The following is a 21,404-nucleotide window of genomic DNA, read 5'->3' on the forward strand; positions in this document are numbered from 1 at the left end:
GGATGCCATCCGACCACCTCATCCTCTGGCTCTCAATTTTTCCCAGGCATCACTGGAGTCAGACCAAAAGGTAATTTCAGCGCTTCTGTTCTATTTGCTGTCCGTTTGGCTAAGCCACCGACTCACTTTCACTCTCTCACCGGCTAAACCACTTAGCTTGTCTCACATCTGCCCCCACATCTGGAGAGGAGGGCAGTGTTTGCTGTGAGCCACTCTTTCCCCCTCCCAGCCGTCGACCAGCCCCCTTCTCGGTGGCATGCGGCCATTCCAGGAGGCAGGGTGCCGGGCGCTGCTGGGGCCTCCACGCTCCCCAACTGCAGGCGCCAGGCTCTGCGCTGCAGCCCCTCACCCCCAACTGCTCTCCATGCCCCCCTTTCGTCAGTGCTTCCGGTTTCTGGCAACGCATTCTTCCTCCCAAACTGCTTACATGCTGTCACGTCACTAGATTCTAAACTCTCACTGAAGAAGAATCAGAATGTTTTTGCAAACAGAACCAAAGGGTTCAAAATATTTTTAATGAACTCAACTGTAGCGGTCAGTTTGGGGCGATTTTTAAAATACTGTTTATTTTATATTGGAGAATAGACAATTAATGCTGTGATAGTTTCAAGTGGACAACAAAGGCACTTGGCATTACTACTCAGCACTCCCTTCCTCCCCATCTTAGCTGAACGGCCCTGTGCAAGTTACTTAAACAACTCCAGTCTCCTCCTTTGTACAGCCTACTTCCAGCAGTCACAAGCTTAAAGGGGCAAAATGAACTTCCAATAGCCAGCTGAGTGCCTAGATATAGCCTTCACTAAAACATCTTTGTCTCTTTTCCTGTCATGTAAGAAATTATTTTTATTTTAGCCCATTTCACATACATTCAAATAATGAAAATTACTTGGGTTAAATTATTTAAGATGCATTAAAGCACTGTAAAAATGGAATAAACACTACTGTTCTTCCTTCCATTATAGAAAAATAAAATATGAAGTTGAAAAAACTTCCTGTTGGAAATGTGTACCGACTATTCTTCTCAATAATACACCATCTGGATACATTACTTTTTAGAGGATTTGGACAAGGTAATAATCATTAGAGAATGAAGTAAAGGAAATGCAAGTGGCATACTATCCCTGGTAAATGACAGTGGTAAATAGAGTAAAGTATTTTAATATAAACCATATATGTACTGTTATATTTTCTCAGCTGTATAAAGTATTACTAAGAACAGGGTTTTTTTGTTTGGTGTTGAAAGTACAATAAATGAGGGACTAATTCTTAAAATGAGGATATAGAGGAAGTTTGAAATTCATGTTTAAGAATTTTGGAAAGATGAAAAAGGGAAGAACAGTTCCAAAAAATATATATATTGTTTTAAAAGGAACATTTGGAATAAGTGATTTTATCTCTTTCCAGCTCCTAAACTTAATAACAGATGAAGTTAAATATATCGCTCTGAAATTGTTTTCTGATTACCTATACTGTAGAAAGATATGGAATACTTATAACATGCTAAATAAATATAAAAATAAACAGAAAGTCCACATAGTTAACGCCATAGGTGAATGTAAACTGCACAGCTGTCTTTATAGCCCTCTTCTGTTACAGGACTATTATTACTGATATGCTCTTTTCCCCACTAAAGAAATAGAGATTTCTGAGAAAAGGCACCTCGACAAAGGCGGAAGACAGAGCTGGCTTAGAGCGACGGGGGCCCTGTGCGGGCGCCCTACAGTCGGTCAGACTCCATTTCCTTCCTCAGCCCTTTGGTCTGGCAGCATCGTCTGAATCCAGCTTTTCTGAACATACCTTGGCCTCTGAGCTAACGCCTCTCGTAAGGTTGCAGTGAGACTTGATGATCAACAGAGACGCGTAAGAGATCCAGCCCACAAAGCCGAGGACAACGTTGGAGGCCAGGAAGAGCCTGTCGTAGGTGTGGTAGTAGGCCAGGCCTCTCAGGGCGAGGTCGATCAGCTCCCGACAGAGCGAGACCTGGGGAGAGCGGGACACATGGCCACGCGGACAGAGGAAGGGGACCGCGCGTCAGGGGGAGGGGAGTCCTCACAATCAACGTGCCTGCAGACGGTGCAGCAGAAACAGATTCTGCTTGCTCAAGGATCTTCTTGCAAGGGGTAAATGAGAAAAAAATCCTGAATAAAAGAAATTTTAAAATCTTGATAAGAAAGGATATTTTTAAGTGCAAACTATCGATGCGATGTGTAGTGACTTTAGAGGATTCATTTTGTGAAAATTATCCTCAGAGGGCGTGAGAGAAATGTCTCTTTAACTCACAGACTGAGAGGGTGAGCGCATGGTTGCTGGGGGAGGAGGGGAGGGACCGTCAGGGAGTCTGGGATGGACCCGTACACACTGCTGTGCTTAAAATGGATAACCAGCAAGGGCCTCCGGTACAGCACAGGAAGCTCTGCCCAGCGTCACGTGGCCGCCTGGCTGGGGGGGCGTCTGGGGGAGAAGGGGTCCATGTACATGTGCGGCTGGGTCGCTTCACTGTTCACCTGACACCATCCCAACCGCGTTCCTCGGCTACACCCTAATACACAATAAAAATACATTTTTTAAAATGGCTCTATATGTCCCTAATAGAAAGGCTCATATTCACGTGTTTTACTTTCTTTTTATTAGATTACCCAAATCAGCTATAAAGTGGAAATGAAAGTCACTCAGTCGTGTCCAACTCTTTGTGACCCCATGGAATTCTTCAGGGCAGAATACTGGAGTGGGTAGCCTTTCCCTTCACCAGGGGATCTTCCCAATCCAATCAGTTATAAAATATTATTAAAATAGCTTAATATTTTAGAGGAGTGTAGCTTGCCATTGTGAAACTATAATAAAAACAAGCATTAGAAATGCCATCATACTACTTAGGCAATTTTAGAAATGAAAATAGAATTCTCTTTTACTTTAAACTTATATGACCATTTAACAAAGAGGAAAATTTATGGAAAAGACAATGGGGCAGGAATTGGGAAAAGTCAAAGCTTCAGAATAAACTAGTAAATTTATAATAGCGTGAAGCTAATTCTAAATGTACAAACGTGCCACGCTCTAAAATAGTATGCAAAGGCAGGATGATAGGAGCTTGGAAGATCCTTTCTCACGACAGAAAACAGCAACTGTTCATCGACAACACTAACCTAAGAAAGCTCACCTGTAACATTATCTGAAATTAGAGAAGTCTATCCACGGGGTCAAAGCAGCTGCTTCGGAAATTCAGCCCTTGCACGCAGGGTCAGGACAGCTCCCTGGCTGGCTCATTGTGCTCCCACCATATCTGCCCCTTTCCATACCTGAACGGTCAGCTATTTATACACACAAGGCCTGTGTACTTACTGCTTCATCATACTTCTTCTGTTTTATATAGTATCTTGCTTTTCTTAAAATGTTGGCCTGTTTAGTATCAGATAGCGACCTATAAAAGAAAATAAAAAGGCTTAGGTTTAAAATGTTTTCTCATTTCAATTATATTTTTGCTTTTTTTTTTTTTTGCTTGATTGAAAATAAAAGAATAGAATAGTGAAAATTGAGAAAAGGGAAAGAAACAAACTCTGAGCCAAACTGTATGTTGGTTATCTCAACTCTCCCAAGAAATAGTTTATAGTTAAATTTGGTTTTCTTGACTCAAAGTTGCAACTGCCAAACTCCACTTAAAGCAGTCACACAATACGTCACTGGAAGAATGGAATGCTCTGGCTAACAAAGAAAAGTATGATTAGATCAACAGAATTAGTGAAATAGCAAATGAGTGATGTGCGTTACAACACTCAGCCCTCTCACGCTCGTGGCAGATGTAACAGACAGGACGGACTTAGTACCCTGTCTTGTGTCCCTGGGGGTTTCCCGGTGGCTCAGCTGGGAAAGAACCCACCTGCAGTGCAGGAGACCCCAGCTCGATTCCTGGGTCGGGAAGACCTTCTAGAGAAGGGATGAGCTACCCACTCCAGAATTCTTGGGCTTCCCTTGTGGCTCAGCTGGTAAAGAATCTGCCTGCAACGCGGGAGGCCTGGGTTCGGTTGTCCCTGAGCCAGACAGGGCCTGACAGTTTTCATTATCAAAGAGAGCCGGGCAGAGCTTAACCAGCAAGTAGTCAGCCAAAAATCGGAATCGATTTGCAATTCTGGTATTAGACCATATACTTTTTTGGTTTCCCTGTCTTTCATTTCTCTTTCTGCCATTTCCTTACCCTTGTTTTACCACAGTAAAAACCTTAAAGATACAGGAACAATACTCCTTACTGCATAAGTAATCTTTAAATAAGTATAGTTAACACAAAATTGAACACAAACTGTTTAACTAGAATCTACATTCCTAAAGTGCATACCTTTACATTATCAAAGTGTAAAAATGTTATTGAAGAATATATTAGGTCAGATCATATGACACTGATGTTTCTGTACATCAATAACTACTAAAAATTTTTTTTGACAATTTCATATAGCTCAACATATAATCACTTGTCTTTTTTCTACTTGGCTTCAGAAAGTCATCTTTAAGCATTGTTATTAATTTGGGTGGGTCACAGACATCTTTCAGGATCTGAAACTCACTCCAGAGTTTTCAAAATAAACATAATTCAAACTCTTACGTAAGATTTTAAGAACGTTCAAGACCCATAGAAACTCATCTGTGAGCTCCCTCGAGTTCTGCAGAGACCCTGACTAAGAAGAATCCGGGCCCACTCCGAGGAGTCCCAGGCCCTCCCACTCGTGGGAACCGGCACACTCCATCAGGACTTCCCTGTAGCTCATACGGTAACACAGCTCCCTGCCATGCAGGAGGCCCCGGTTCGATCCCTGGGTCGGGAAGATCCTCTGGAGAAGGGGATGGCAACCCACCCCAGTACTCTTGCCTGGAGAACCCGTGGACAGAGGAGCCTGGGGGCTACAGTCCGTGGGGCAGCAGAGTCGGACACGACTGAAAGACTAACGCTACCGCCAAACACTGTGTCAGACTGGAGGGGATCCCCTGGACTCACTGGGACATGGAGGAAAAAGGTACCAGGAAGCAGGAGTTCATGACGAAAACTGAGTTCCTTCGAAATGTTGCCATGATCCAGTTCAGTTCTCTGTCTTTCAGACACCTCACAGTTTGGAATATCTTCCTAGAAGTCTTTGAAATGGAATTACTCGGCCAACGGACACAGGCGCTCATTGAAGGCTACATCTAAGAGGAAATTCCAAAGTTCTATGGAAACCTCCTAAGACGATCTCCCTTCTCCTTGCTCTAATCCACTCCACATCCTAAAATCTTCCAATGTCCTAGAAATTGAGATGGGCATTTCATTGTCTACTTCATCAGTCCTAAACTTCCTGGACTTCTGATGACCATCTCCTTCTCTTCTATTTAATTTCCCGTTACCCCAAATAGAAACTCTCAGCTTTATAAAATGGCCAAGCTTTGCGTTGTTACCTATCTCGCATTCATGTCTGAGTTATTATTCATAGAGATCCTCTTGTCTCTGCTTTCCAAAATCCAATCTGCATCACCCTTTATGATCCACGCCAAATCTCACCGCACACCATTAGCACTTTAGTGTGGTCTAATTACCAATTCATTTCTCTCCAACTTAATTTTAACCTCCATGCGGGCCATTAATTATTTTCATTAATATCAATAATGCTCAGGAAAGTGCAAAGCACATCAATCAATATATCTTAACTGATTAAAGTGCTATCAAAATACTGCAGACCTAAAAAGGAAGAAAAACGGAAGCGTATACATTGCTATTCCGAAACCACCTCACAATTTGCTAAAAAGAAGGAAAAAAGCTTGTCCAGAAATTAATTCCTGGACATCAAAATGTTCATTAAAATGCTCTAAACAAACCTCACTGGGGCATTATGACATTAAAGACTCTTATTCCCCATGTAATTTTTTTTTCAGTTATCTGTAAGTTGAGAAGGGTACAAAATAGTCTTAGTATCACATATTTTAAATATAAAGAAACTTTATGAAAAATGGAAAGTCCAGAATGAAGAGACTATATTTTAACATCCTGGAAAAAAGACAAAACAAATAACAACAAACTAAGTGGGGGGCTGGCAAGGAGGGAGTCAAAGGGGCACCACGAATGCACGGGAGCGAAGAAGGGGCCCGAGTGCCTCAGTACGGGTAGATCTTGAAAATCAAGCTGAACAGGGAAAGGAGAACTGTAAAAAAAATGAACAGACTTTAAAGATGGGGATTCAATGATATTACACCATTTTATTTCTTAAGAGAAAGAAGATCTAAAGAAATACGGCAAAATGTTGATATTTCTAAAGCCTGGATTGTAGGTACAAAGATTTTTATTACAGTCTTTATTCTTCTCAGTGTGCACAGTTTCATAATTAAAATCGAAAATATGTTAGCAAAAGGGATATGTACATAGACATACATGTGTACTCAAGATACACCTACACAGATACACGAGAAACTGCAACTTTGCCTACAGGAGCACAGACTGCCAAGGATGAACACGGGCATGGGAACTTTTCATTATCACCTGTGTGGTTTCTTATTGTGAAGATGCATTACTTTTCATTCATATTTGACGAGCCAGATTTTGTAAATAAAATAATTAAAACATTAAAATTTAACCACAGCTTGATGGAAAAACTTAGGCATGCCAATGCTCCCACCAGGAGCAATCAGAAAGCCTGACAAAACAAAAGAGGGTGGGGCCCGCGGAGAGAGCAGATGGCAACGTGTATACCGCGTGGAAGTTAGACAGCCAGTGGGGATTTGCCGTCTGAGGCCCGGAGCTCGAATCCGGGGCCCTGTGACAACCTAGAGGGATGGGATGGGGGGGGACGCGGGAGGAAGGTTCCACAGGAAGGGGACATCCGTGCAGCTACGGCTGACTCATGCTGATGCACGGCAGAAACCAACACAGTATTGTAACTATCTTCCGATTGCGTGCTTTAAATAAAACTTTTAGAAATAAATTTAAAGGCGCTGGAGAGCTAGCAGACCACCAAGAATTGAAGAATTGGGAGCCTAGGGAGAAGAAAACCACACAGAAGCAAACCAACATCCTACAGAGCCTGTGACCTTTTGAGCATCCGTCTCTACACTAGGGAACGGAGAAGGCGACGGCACCCCACTCCAGCGTCCTTGCCTGGAGAATCCCGGGGACGGGGGAGCCTGGTGGGCTGCCGTCCATGGGGTCGCACAGAGTCGGACACGCCTGAGCGACTTCGCAGCAGCAGCCGAGGAACAATGCGAACGGGAGCGACGGAAGCCTCCATACTGAAATGCCCGAGGGTGAACAGCTGTCCCTTACGATCCTTATAATTTTTTTCAGCTAAACTGAGGTACTTCTGAGAGCAGCATGAACATGACTAAAGGGAACAGCATCTAAAGTGAAGGAAGCCCCGATCACCGGCCGCAGCTCGCCGAGCCGGGCAGGAAGAAAGGTGCCCTCCCGGCCCAGCGAGAGCGCGCTGCCGCCCGCGCAGCCAAGGAGGCGCCCCGCAGCGCTCCCCAGCCCTCCCTCCCAGTTACGGCACGCCCTCGCCTCCGCTCTACAGGTGCGCCTCTGGTTCACCAGTGTCTGCTTGTCCCAAATTGCAATTCTCTGCTATTCCAAGATAAACTCCTTTTGCTGGTTTAAAAAAAAAAATGGTCTAAGGGAGGACCTTTAATTTGTATCAGACTGAAAGAAATGTAAAAAAAAAAAAAAGTATCTTTTATCATTTTAGTAGAAAAACACATTGAACTGTTTTGTTAACATTTATTTCAGCTCCCTGAATTTATATGGTGATTTTTAAGTAAAATATATAACAAAAGGTTTTGGCTTCAAATGGCAAGATATTAATATACTATCCCAGGTGGATAACCTACCCGCCAATGCAGAAGACTTAGAGAGACCTGGGTTCAATTCCTGGGGTGGGAAGATCCCCCAGGAGGTGGGCACGGCCACCGCCCCCAGCAGCCCATGGACAGAGGAGCCCGGCGGGCTGCAGCCCGTGGGGCCGCAGGGACGGAGGCGGCAAGCGCACACGGCGCGGCAAGCCTCCTCCCACCTTCACGTCCCTGAACTCTCTCTCAAGAGACCTTTCTGACTCCATGCAATTAGAAAGATTTTTTTTAATTTTACTCTGGCCTCTATAGTATACAATTTTCAAATAGGGTATGTTTTTCCTCCCTTCTAAGTCACCTTCGCAGGCAGCCAAGCTGCTTTTTCTAGTCATGCAGCCCCACCTGCTGGTCACTTCTAGGCATAGCCTCAGGGTCCATTAGACCCAATTTTACTTCTGAGGGGGTTTTTTTGAGCAGTTCTATCCATGATTTTTATTCTTCCTTGGAGGTCTTTAAAATATCAAAAAAAAAAATTTACTTACTTTTAAATAACAGAATAAAATGCTGGTCAGTCGCTTCAGTCGTGTCCGACTCTGTGCGACCCTATGGACTGCAGCCCTCCAGGCTCCTCTGTCCATGGGATTCTCCAGATGAGAGAAGACTGGAGTAGGTTGCTATTCCCTCCTCCAGGGGATCTTCCCTGCCCAGGGATCAAACCCGGGTCTCCTGCACTGCAGGCAGAGTCTTTACCACTCAGCCACCAGGGAGCATATGGACCCACTGGACCCTTTAATAAGTTTCAGATGTAAGATTCTAGCAATCTTGTTTTTCTGTATCTTGATGATACATTTACTATTCCATCACCCTAAGAACTTGACATTATTCATCCACTACTCATGCTAAAAAAGACTAAATAAGACAGCGGAAGAATGGTAAAGAGACATCAGTAAACCAAAACCTAGTGATGCTGGTGCAACTGATCACCTGAGCAAAATCTCAAGACTGAATTTTCAGTTCTCAATACCTCGGAGATAAATTTCCTCACACTCACCAATGAGTGAACAATATATTTATAAGAAGAAAAAAATACAGTACTTATTCAAGAAGGAAGGATTTCATTGAACAATTACTTGTAACAAGAACCTGAGTGAGTGATAGTCAGTCTGTCTGACTCTTTGCGACCCCATGGACTGTAGCCTATCAGGCTCCTCCATCCATGGAATTCTCCAGGCAAGAGTACTGGAGTGGGTTGCTATTTCCTTCTCCAGGGGATCTTCCCAACCCAGGGACTGAACCCGGGTCTCCTACATTGCAGGCAGTCACCAAGGAAGCTCTGTTGTACAAAAAGAATATGTAACCACAGTATACTTTCATCTTTTATAATGTTTATGTGCCAATAATTATACTGTAGTTTCAAAGCGGACAATGTTGACATTAGGTGAATATATAAAGGTGACTGAAAGAGATGTGTAGAAATGAAATAAACTCATTGGAATAGAGAAAATTAAAGAACCCATTGTACTCAAATGATAAATGATGATAACTGTTTTTCCTGGTATACCGAGCATCTGTAATAGGAAAAATAGGATACTACTCATAATATTTAGAAATACAATATCTAGGAATAAAATAATGAGAAATGTATATTGGGTGAAGAATGATAAAATTTTACTTAGGGATATAACAGAAGATATAAATAAATAATATTCAATACTGTAAAAAATGTCAATTCTCTCCAACTGCTTCCTAAATATATTAAAATAACTGAAGAATTTTATATATAACTCAACATGATGATTCTAAAATTTATATGAAAGAATAAATTTCTTTTTTATCTGTGCCCACAGACTGCATGATTTTATGATTCATGCCAATGATTAAAATATCTGTCTTTTAAATTATTTTAATATTTAAAATTTTTATTTTACTTATTTATTTTTATTTTATTTTATTTTTATTTATTTTTTGCTGCATTGCACAGCTTGTACACTTTTAGTTCCCCAACCAGGGATGGAACCTGGGCCCACATCAGTGAAAGCACCAGGTCCCAACCACTGTACCACCAGGGAATTTTCTACTTTTTATTTCTTTTTAAATTATACTTTATAAAAGCTATACATATTAATACATATCACTATATATTTGGGCTCCCAGGTGGCATTAGTGGTAAAGAAGCCAACAGTCAATGTGGGAGACATAAGAGACACGGGTTCAATCCCCGGGTGGGGAGGTCCCTGGAGACGGAAGTGGCTGCCCACGCCAGTACTCAGGCTCAGTCCCTGGGTGGGGAGGTCCCTGGAGACGGAAGTGGCTGCCCACGCCAGTACTCAGGCTCAGTCCCTGGGTGGGGAGGTCCCTGGAGACGGAAGTGGCTGCCCACACCAGTACTCAGGCTCAGTCCCTGGGTGGGGAGGTCCCTGGAGACGGAAGTGGCTGCCCACGCCAGTACTCAGGCTCAGTCCCCGGGTGGGGAGGTCCTCTGGAGAAGGGAATGGCTGCCCACGCCAGTACTCAGGCTCAGTCCCTGGGTCGGGAAGATCCTTTGGAGAAGGAAATGGCTACCCACTCCAGCATTCTTGCCTGGAGAATCCTATGGACAGAGGAGCCTGGCGGGCTGCAGTTCATAGGGTAGCAAAGAGTTGAACAGGACTAAAGAAAATTCTGAAAGAGATGGAAAACCAGACTAGCTGACCTGCTTCCTGAGAAATCTGGATGCAGGTCAAGAAGCAACAGTTAGAACTGGACATGGAATATCAGACTAGTTACAAATCCGGAAAGGAGTTCGTCAAGGTTACATATGGGTCACGCTGCTTATTTAACTTATATGCAGAGCACAGCATGAGAAACGCTGGGCTGGATGAAGCACAAGCTGGAATCAACATTACCAGGAGAAATATCAATAACCTCAGATATGCAGATGACACCACCCTTATGGCAGAAAGGGAAGAACTAAAGAGCCTCTTGATGAAAGGGAAAGAGGAAAGTGAAAAAGTTGGCTTAAAACTCAACATACCGAAAACTAAGATCATGGCATCCGGTCCCATCACTTCATGGGAAATAGATGGGGAAACAATGGAAACAGTGACAGACTTTATTTTTGGGGGGCTCCAAAATCACTGCAGATGGTGACTGCAGCCATGAAATTAAATTACACTTGCTCCTTGGAAGAAAAGCTATGACAAATCTAGACAGCATATTAAAAAGCAGAGACATTACTTTGCCAACCAACATCCATCTAGTCAAAGCTATGGTTTTTCCAGGAGTCATGTATGGATGTGAGAGTCGGACTATAAAGAAAGCTGAGCACCGAAGAGTCGATGCTTTTGAACTGTGGTGTTGGAGAAGACTCTTGAGAGTCCCTTGGACTGCAAGGCGATCCAACCAGTCCATCCTAAAGGAGATCAGTCCTGAATATTCATTGGAAGAACGGATGCTGAAGCTGAAACTGCAATACTTTGGCTGCCTGATGCAAAGAACTGACTCATTTGAAAAGACCCCAATGCTGGGAAAGATTGAGGGCAGGAGGAGAAGGGGAAGACAGAGGATGAGATGGTTGGATGGCATCACCGACTCAATGGACATGAGTTTGAGCAAGCTTCGGGAGTTGGTGATGGACAGGGAGGCCTGGCGTGCTGCAGTTCATGGGGTCGCAGAGTCAGACACGACTGACAGACCGAACTGAAAGTGCCTTACACACATGCACACGCGTGCACACACACACACACACACACAGATGTGATTTTTAATAATAAAAAATAGTACCGAGGGGCATAATGACAACCAATCAATCTCTGCCCCATCATTCTCAACTCTCAGCTTCCCAGTACAGAAATGCACCCCTTCCTATGTCTGCTTGGGCCAAGCCGTCTCCCTCAGCTGTTCCAAACCACGTCACGTCTTCGGTTGCTGCACACTGCAAGCGTGCTTTCTTGTACAGTTTGAAATGTTTCCTTTTCCTAAAGTTTCCACCGCAAGAGGGATGAAGAAATGATGACTTCTAGTGTTTCCTCCAGCTCCTCATCAGTCCACAAATTACTGAAAATCCATCTCACTTCAGTTGAGGTCTACTTGCTGTTCTAACCTGGAGGACTGGCCTCCCCTTTGGCTCATTCCTGTACAGTTTATCTTTCCATGAGGTTTTAGACACATTTCCCATTTTTAAATAACGCACCCTGTACTCCTCCTTTTGTAAAGTTTGTGCCACTTTTTGTCTTATGGATAAAACAGCTTCTCAGATACTTATGAGGATTTCAAGATTTTAATATTTTTAGTCCTTTGCTATTCCTTCAACTATCTATTTCCTCATAAGTTAATTTTTTATTTTATCTCGGGCTTTTTTGGTCATACTGCAGGCTTTCAACAAATGGTGCTTTTCAGCCAGACAAGTTTGTAGGCAGGATGAGTGAGCCAAAGGATGAGAATCAGCCCTTCTGTCAGGCCCCCAGCTGACACAAAGCTAGCAGCGGCTGCCAGGCAAGTGCTGAGCTTCAGAGCAGGGCAAGGTCACGGTCAGCTTCCGGGCCCGAGGGGAAGAAGACAGGCAACATGCACTTGAACCTCCCGCAGAAGAGCACCATCCTGATAAGTCTTCCTAAGGTTGCTGATCTAAGGTAACTGTGATTTCCAACGTCCTGTGTATTTTCTTCATACCAAGAATTGATAGAATATTTATTTAGTTATTTTGTTATGGTCTGACTATACTACTATGTTATCAATAATCAGATCCATATGATATCTATATGATATACTATAGGATACATTCTAATTGGAGGATTAGAATTCTAACTCTAATTCTAATTGATAAAGACTTGGCTTATAGTCTTTATAAGCATATGTGATGACCTTACAACTAGGACACTCTTCAAATGATAATTCTACCTTTGACATATATAATTAATATAATATTTCACTAACATTATTATATATATCATTATATTATATAATCAATTTTGACTTGCAAAATCCTAATTTCGCTTTGTATTTGCTCTCCTACACACACACACACACATACACACACACACACACACACACACACAGAAGCAAGCTGCCATACTGACTCATGTTACATGATCCAGAGGGTATCAGCTTCTAGTCTGTGAACATTACACCAGGGCTATGCTCTTGTTGTTCAGTCACTAAGTCATGTCTGACTCTTTATAGCCCCTTGAACTATATATGCCAGGCTTCTCTGTCCTTCACTATCTCCCTGAGTTTGTTCAAATTCATGTTCATTGAGTCAGTGATGCCATCCAACCATCTCATTCGTACTGTCCACTTCCCCTCCTGACCTGATCTTTCCAAGCATCAGGGTCTTTTCCAATGAGTCAGCTCTTCGCATCATGTGGCCAAAGTACCGGAGTTTCAGTTTTAGCATCAGTCTTTCCAATGAATATTCAGGGTTGATTTCCTTTAGGATTGATCACCCGTGCTATATGGAGAAGGAAATGGCAACCTACTCCAGTATTTTTGCCTGAAGAATCCCATGGACAGAAGAGCCTGGCGGGTTAAAGTCCACGGGTTGCAGAGTCGGGCACGCCTGAAGCGACCAAGCACACGCTAGTGCTATGTGAGATCGGCTTCCCAGGCGGTGCTGGTGGGAAAGAACCTGCCTGCTGATGCGGGAGATGCAGGAGACACGGGCTCGATCCCCGGGTCAGGAAGGTCTCCTGGAGGAGGGCATGGCAGCCCACTGCAGCATTCCTGCCTGGAGAACCCCATGGACAGAGGAGCCTGGTGGGCCACAGTCCATGGGGTCGCAAAGAGTCGGACACGCCTGAAGCAACTTAGCACGCTATATAAGTTGTCAAAAACAACTCCAGTGAAGTCACTCAATCACATCCCTACTACCCATATTTCAAACAAATTTTATTTATTTTGGTCAAGAGAAAAATCCTTCCTGAAAATGGGAATTCTTGCTAACTGCACATGATGTCCCAGGAGGCACCCACCCGAGTCAGTCAGCCAGGTTTTGTCTCAAATAACCCCATTCCCAATTCAAGGAAAGCACATCTTTCTGGGATGGGACAAAATCTGCTGCCCACCAAAACCTGCTCTTCTCTTTGCCAAGCAGCTGTCCGTGTTTCCCAGAAGCAGACCACCGGCCTTGTCACTTCATGCAGCCACCCGAGAGCCTCCTGTGTGTGCGAGGCTTTCCGCCACCGTCTTTATGCTGATGGCGCCGATATCCTCCTAACCAACTCTCACCTCTATCTTGAGATCCAAATCCCTATTTCTAACTAATTCATGCATCTTCAAACGCAAGTTGAGCTCAGTAGCCTTCAGCCTCACCTCTCACGCCAGCTTTCCTCTCTTTCTATAAGCCAGAACGGCATGAGCATCCCCTTCCTCGGCCAGGCTAAGAGCCACACCCCTCCCCAGCCCTTTCGATACCCCTGTATCCCCTCTACAAGCCACTCAAAGGCATACAGCACCTGGTTCATTACTTGTAAAACAACAGAAGAGGCTTTCACTTGGTAAATGACACTAATGTACACAAAAAAGACAGCTTTTCTAAGAACCTAATCTATTGTCAAGCATTCAAACTCAATGAAAACTTCTTTCCTACAAGTTAATAAAAAACATAAGACACTTACTTAAATGGTGTAAACAAAAACGACAAAGTAGCTTCTTTTTTCTGAGTCATTTTTACCTGGGAACCAAGCGTGAAAATATTTTATATTAGATAAGAGAAAAAAATGAACTAATTTCATTTTGAAATACAAATATCCATTAAAATGGTTCTTCAGCAATAGAAATAAATGGAATTTTGTGTTACTATCCTACTTCATAAATATTTAAAGAAAATGTTAATGCTATATAGTACCATTACAACAAGCTGAGAATGAAGTATATCAAGCCTGCAAAATGTCATATAATTAAGCTGTACTTTTTAACCCTTAGGAAACACAATAAGCCATGCTGCATTAACACTATTAGGAATAACAGAAAGTTTCAGTTAAACGGTCATTTCTTTAAGTTGTTAATGCAAATAATATACCCAGAGTGCCATGCAATGCTGCACAAGGCAAATCCCACTGACAGAGACTTGGTCTGTAGTCTTTATAAGCGTCTGTGGCGCTCTAACAGTTCGGGACGCTCCTCAGAGCTAATTCTACACCCTCAAACTGATTCACGAAAAGTGCATCTCAGAAATGTGAAACTTAGGACACTAGTCAAACACAAACAATTTAAAGATAATAAATTATGAAAATCATTTCTTAAAATGCAAAATCAAATATTTCCACAAGATATATTCAGTTTTAAAATTGGAATCATGTCCGTATTTGTGTGTGGTCTTGTTTTACCTTGAACTGTTCAAGAATCTGCACTGCGTTTGTAAACATGCTCTCTGCTTTGAAGAGATCAGAGGTATTAAGCATATCCACAGGAATGATTCCCTGTAAATAATACACACTGGTTTAATATTAGCGCTGACGAAGCTCAGGCTATTCTGATAAAACAGAACAGACTTACAAGGAAGCAAGAGAGATAAGACATATGGACAAATAAACTCTTGGAATAATTAAAAATATTTTTTTAAATCGTAACTGAAAAATGTTCTATTACTTTTCTCACAAAATAGATATAATAAAATAAAGAAAGCAAAAGAGATGAGTTAAGTCCAATAAAACCTAACATTTATCAAAAGACTGCTACATGGCAGACAGCGAACTAAATGCTCTGCACACACAAAAAGCTCCTATGGTGGCCACAGCCAGCACACTCAAAAACAAAGATAGAAGGAAAATAGGAGTATGCCATTAGGGTTTAGTTGCTAAAGCTGTCCAACTCTCATGACCCCATGGACTGTAGCCCACCAGGCTCCTCTGTCTATGGGATTTTCCAGGCAATACTGAAGTGGCTTGCCATTTCCTTCTCCAGGAGATCTCGACCCAGGGATCGAACCCGGTTCTCCTGCACCGCAGGCAGGTTCCTCACCGACGGAGTGACCAGGGAAGCTCCACACAGTTACACTACACATAAAGTTTCGTTTCCAAAACTCTGGTTTCAGTTATAGACATACCACACGTTTATGACTACAGGGGGAAATGACGCAGAGCTCTGAGGCAGAGGATATTATTTTTTTTAACTTTGAGTTGAAGGGCTAGAAAGAATGGCTGATGGGAATGGATTCTGTCTTTTAGTGTTTCAGCATCCAGTTCCCATCTTAAAAACATTTCCATTGGAAGCTGAGAAATTAGATGGAGCACAGTGGGTCTAATGAGGTCCCCTGCCTTCCCACACTGAAGGTAGACAAGTATTCCCGGCTGGACCACTCAAATGCTAACAAACACTGGAACTTGCTGCTTTACGGTCAAGGAACAGACGGTGCAACAGGCACGGTGAGGGCTGGTGACCCTGCAAACAGGCTCTGCCATGGAACTGCAGGGAGTTTCTTCGTCCCGAGTCTCTGGGGCACTGACCTAGCAAACCAGCAATATCTGTGTAATAAATCTTCCTTAAATGGATTCAGAAACACGTAAAAAGTAAACTTCACTGTACGATAATTTTTCTGTTATTCTGAGAGTTGATAAGAAAACTGTACTCTTTACCACTGAGTTAAGAGGGAAGGGAACTCCAATCAGAGCTGCCATCAACGGTGCGACATCAGCCTGCAAACAGAAGGAGTTAGATCTGAGACGGCGACAGGCCAACAAGGACATCGAGTAGTTTAATTGCTGTGCCTGTATTTTGAAAGATAATCATCAAATACTTATTCCATACACAGTTCATACTGATCTCTAAAAAAATGTCACTTGCTAGAGGTACATGAATGTATGAAAACCTAAATTTGAAATCACTAGGAGCCCCCAAAGTAAAATATATAAAACAAAAAAGTTACTTATTCTACAAGCTGAAAGCTTGACCATCTAATGTAACAGTTTTGGGGTATTACGACAAGGATGCTTACTAGACAGGAAATAGCCAGCAAAAGTAGACGTCAACTGCTGCTGCTGCTGAGCCACTTCAGTCGTGTCTGACTCTGTGTGACCCCCCAGACAGCAGCCCGCCAGATATATATACACATATATTATATATTAATTAAAGAAAGAATACAGCAGAAGGAGGCTGGCTGGCCAGTCAGTGACGTCTAGAAAAAGACATCAAGCAGGATAACTGCCTCTTTAGACACAAGTCCTCGAGCACAGCTTTGGAGAGCCCCCTCCAGGTCCAAGTGTCCAGAGGAGCAGTCCACGCTTCCAGTCTGCATGGTCTCACCTCCCCATCCATCCTCGGGCTGCTCGAACTTGTTTTCACTCTTTATCATCCTCTAGACTGCACTCACTACAGAACTAATAGCCTCCATTTTCTACATCTAACTGACTGCTTTGGTATTAGTACCGATAATGTTTCAGGCAGTCAAGTGCTTGGCTGTCAGAATGCCCAATTTCAAACACTTCGCTTGTGATCTCTGAGACCTTGGGCATCTTATTTCAACTCTCCAATGCTTCAGGTTTCCCTGTCAGTTAGAAAATAAATAGAAGTTTCTCCCTTACAGAATTATGGCGCGATCCAATGAGACAACTTATAAAGCACTGGTGTGTAATAACCCCACACTAACCAGCGGCTGCAGATGCTGCTGGGACTGTAATGATGCGGCCACTCGGCACTGTGCAGGCCACCCGCGCTGGGTCTCTGTGGCCCCACCGTTAGAGCCTCCAGTCTCTACTTTCTCAGTTCAGCCGCTCAGTCGTGTCCAACTCTTTGCGACCCCACGAACTGCAGCACACCAGGCTCCCTGTCCATCACCAACTCCCAGAGTCCACCCAACCTCATGTCCTTTGAGTCGATGATGCCATCCAACCATCTCATCCTCTGTTGTCCCCTTCTCCTCCTGCCCTCAATCTTTCCCAGCATCAGGGTCTTTTCCAATGACTCAGCTCTTCGCTTCAGGTGGCCAAAGTATTGGAGGTTCAGCTTCAGCATCAGTCCTTCCAATGAACATTCAGAGCTGATTTCTCAAGCCCTCATTTAAAGTTGGAGTTTCGTCCTAGGCTCTCAGTCTGTCTCACTTTCACGATCTATGTCCTCTTTACCAAGCCCCATCTCACAGAAAACCGACAACACCGCTGGTCGCCTGATTGCACCCTCTCCTTCCCCAGCCTCCACTGCTGGCCTCTGAATTGTCCTCCAACAGAGAGACGACCCTGTGGTAAAACCTCAGATCACGCCCCTCCCCAGGCTGCAAACACTAGGAGGGCTTCCCCCAACTAAAGGATGAACTCCAGAGGCCCACGAGGCCCTGCACGGCCCAGTGTCTGCCTTCCGCCTCCCACTGAACCACAGTGCTATGCTCTGTACACCACCGTCTTCAGGGTCCTTTGAGATGCCATGTGCCCCCTCCCAGACCTCTGGGCACACGCTGCCCCTTGGCCTGAGAAGCTCCCACCTCCTGCACTGGCTCAGTCTCGGCTCAGGCTGCAGTTTCTCAGGAAGCCTTTGCTGACCACACAGCCCACCAGACAGATCTGCTCTGCGCCTTCATCGCTTCCCAGACCTCTTCTGCTGTACTCATCACTGCATTTATTTGTATGATAAGTAAAGATAAATGTAAAATTTATCTTATTCCTAGACTATAAGCTTCCTAGGAGAGGGACTGTGTCTCCTTTCATTCACCATGATAGCTGTCACACGAAGTTTAAAGTTAATACTTCAATGCTGAGTGTTAACGTTTGCACAGTGCTTAAACATGCTGCAGACACACAACGACAGAGGCAGAAGCGATGAGCACAGACCCTCACCTAATGCAGGTCTGAAGCAGTGTTCAGAGAGTAAGAGCATTCAGCTTTTGATTATGATCCAGTCTGGCTATAAATAATACATGCTCTTATTTTACGAACTTCAAGATATTCCTATCCCTCTGACAGTGGTTTTTATTGCAAATTAATAGACTGCTATCCAGTTCTATACATTTTCATTTGCTTGGGTAATAAGCATTCATCTGGAGAGATAAGACCATTGTTAATATGCTGAGAGAGAAAAGGCTTCTGTAAGCACACAGCTGAAAATGAGACCCCAGGCCTTGGTTTATCCTCCACAGTAAGGAAAGCCAGCTTCTGAGGTGAACGTGTGAGGTGATCTGGAGGAGGTGTAAGATATTCCTGCCATTCTGGAGGACACACACCGACGATACCATGCCTTTCACTTGCAGACAGCTATCTGCATAGCATATCCTCAACAAGAAAATTCTGTGCTTCCTATCTACAGGTGACACTGCCGGTCTAACCATTACATTGGCCGGCATTTTCCTGTGATGTACGGTCCCCTACAGTGTAAGGATCCCTATAATGTCAGGTTTCTAATCTGTATACTCCTGTCACTTTTTTCCCACTGCATCTGTAAAAATTTGGGGGTAGAATTAAAGATAAAACTTGTGTTAATAAAAAGGAAACAGCAACTGGCACAGGAAGAGGGAAGAAGCGCACCACGGGCTCCATCAAGTCTGTGCCGGAAGCAACGGAGCAAGGCAGCTGCGACACAGAAGTCACACAGAAGTCACACAAGTGTGACAGGCCTGCACACTCCAGTTTGCATAACAATTCTGTAATTAGCCAGTGTTATTTGGAGGAAGTCTTCGCCTTTCAGTTTTATTTGAGGCTGCTTTATTTTGCCCAAAGAAACACTCTTTGCAATCCCATGAACTGTAGTCTACCAGGCTTCTCTGTCCACGGGATTCTCCAGGTAAGAGTACTGGAGTGGGCTACCATTTCCTTCTCCAGGGGAGCTTCCTGACCCAGGGACTGAACCCAGGTCTCCTGCATTGCAGGCAGACGCTTCACCCTCTGCGCCACCAGGGAAGCCCAAAATAAGATTACTCGGGATGAAAATATTCACACTAGCAGGAGTTCTCTTAGTAACTGAAATGTTTTAGAAAAATCTTTTATCATCTTTAATACAATTTTGTTTCCCAGAGTTTTTTGTTCTAAACTTCTTATAGACAGAAAATTAAATTTGAACATGATTAAATATAATGAATACCTGATTAATATCTTGTCTCTTCCAGTTCTCCAACTTCCATTCTGAAAGATACAAATAAACATAAGTGCTGATGTTAAAAATTAAAAAAAAAAAAAGAGAAGTTATTTCATTATTACAGGTGGTTAATGGAAAAAGAAAGTATTGGGACAGTTGATTTTAAGCCAAGTATGAGCCACAAGGGTACTAAAAAGGCAGAGCTGCAAACTTTTTTAAACTAGAATTTTAAAAGAGTAACTCAATAAAATTTATTTGATATTTTCTGTAATAGTTTATTAAACTTCCAAAATGCTCACTAGGGGATAACTGCTTCAAAACATCAAAAGGCTAAGGAAGGAAGATGGAAGCAAGAGGCACAATGATGACGACTATCACACGGCCGCAGCAACAGTCTCGCTCCAGATTACTAGGCAGCCCGCCGGCCAGTAGTCAATCGAAGCTGTTCTCTTTTTTTGTAATGGCAGCTGCTTGCAAAATACATGAAATTTTTTAGCTCTGATGCTCCTACCACCACTAATTCCAATTGTGAAAGTAGTATGTGCTTAGCAGCTCAGTTGTGTCCGACTCTTTGTGACCCCATGGACTGCAGTCCACCAGGGTTCTCTGTCATGGGGATTCTCCAGGCAAGAATACTGGAGTGGGTTGAAATCAACTGCCAAAATAAAGTTCTGTTTCCTAAGTACAAACATACCGTTTAACCTAGCTTCTAGTTGGACCCAGTCTAATCCATTTAAAAGGCTTCCCAGGTGGCTCAGTGGCAGAGAATCCGCCTGCCAAGCAGGAGATGCGGGTTTGACACCTGGGTCACGAAGATCCCCTGGAGAAGGAAATGGCAACCCGCTCCAATATTCTTGTCTGGGAAATCCCATGGACAGAGGAGTCTGGCAGGCTACAGTCCACGGGGTCACAAAAGAGTTAGACACGCCTGGGCGACTAAACAACAGAAACAGCCTATTTAGCGCAGAGTGTAGGAACACAGAATGACGCAGCTGCCTAGGAAACCAGCTCGGCAGTTTGCAAAAAATAAAACATAAGGAACACATGACCTGCTACTACTCACCTAGGAATCCATCCAAGAGAAATAAAAGGACACACCCATATAGAAAGGTTCGCTGCGCCACTGTAAAATAGCCCAGATGTGGAAACTACCCGAACGCCCATAAGCTGACTGAACAGAATACGGTTTATACACATACGAGGGAGAGGGGAGGGAGGAGCGACTGCTAATAGACAAGGGCTTTTTGTCGGGGGGGGGAGAGCAATGAAATTGCATAGCAGAGGCAAAACTCTGTGAAAATGCTAAAAAAAATTCAATTACACACTTTTAAAACATGAATTTTATAGTATGAGAATTATATCTCCAAAAAATTCAAAAAAAGACAGAACATGTACGAAAACTTTATTATACAAACCCAAAAGTCTTCTAGTAGAAATACCTAATACAGCTGTGAGTTCACATCACCGGAGAAGGTTTTAAAAAGAAAATTTCCAGGCCTCACCCAGACTCATGGAATCGAAAAATCTAATGACAAGGTCTAGAAATCTGTAAATTTTAAAAAGTCTGTATTCTTAACAAGTACTTTGAATGAGTTGACACAACTAATCCAGAGAAGGACATTTGGGAGGAATTTATTTTGTCC

General features: G+C 43.3%; 1 protein-coding gene across 2 annotated transcripts in view; it reads right to left on the reverse strand.

Moving 5' to 3' along the window:
• Nucleotides 1-21,404, reverse strand: part of PIGN (phosphatidylinositol glycan anchor biosynthesis class N) — a 104,025-nt gene that overhangs the window by 57,693 nt on the left and 24,928 nt on the right. For both annotated transcript variants that reach the window (XM_018039618.1, XM_005697301.2), the window contains exons 10-15: nt 19,768-19,808; nt 16,341-16,400; nt 15,093-15,185; nt 14,382-14,437; nt 3,340-3,418; nt 1,798-1,980 (exon numbers count right to left, since the gene is read on the reverse strand). In XM_018039618.1, the coding sequence (XP_017895107.1) occupies nt 1,798-1,980; nt 3,340-3,418; nt 14,382-14,437; nt 15,093-15,185; nt 16,341-16,400; nt 19,768-19,808 (512 nt within the window). The remainder of the gene's footprint in view (nt 1-1,797; nt 1,981-3,339; nt 3,419-14,381; nt 14,438-15,092; nt 15,186-16,340; nt 16,401-19,767; nt 19,809-21,404) is intronic.

The sequence above is a fragment of the Capra hircus genome, chromosome 24, assembly GCF_001704415.2.
Source record: "Capra hircus breed San Clemente chromosome 24, ASM170441v1, whole genome shotgun sequence".
NCBI lineage: Eukaryota > Metazoa > Chordata > Mammalia > Artiodactyla > Bovidae > Capra > Capra hircus.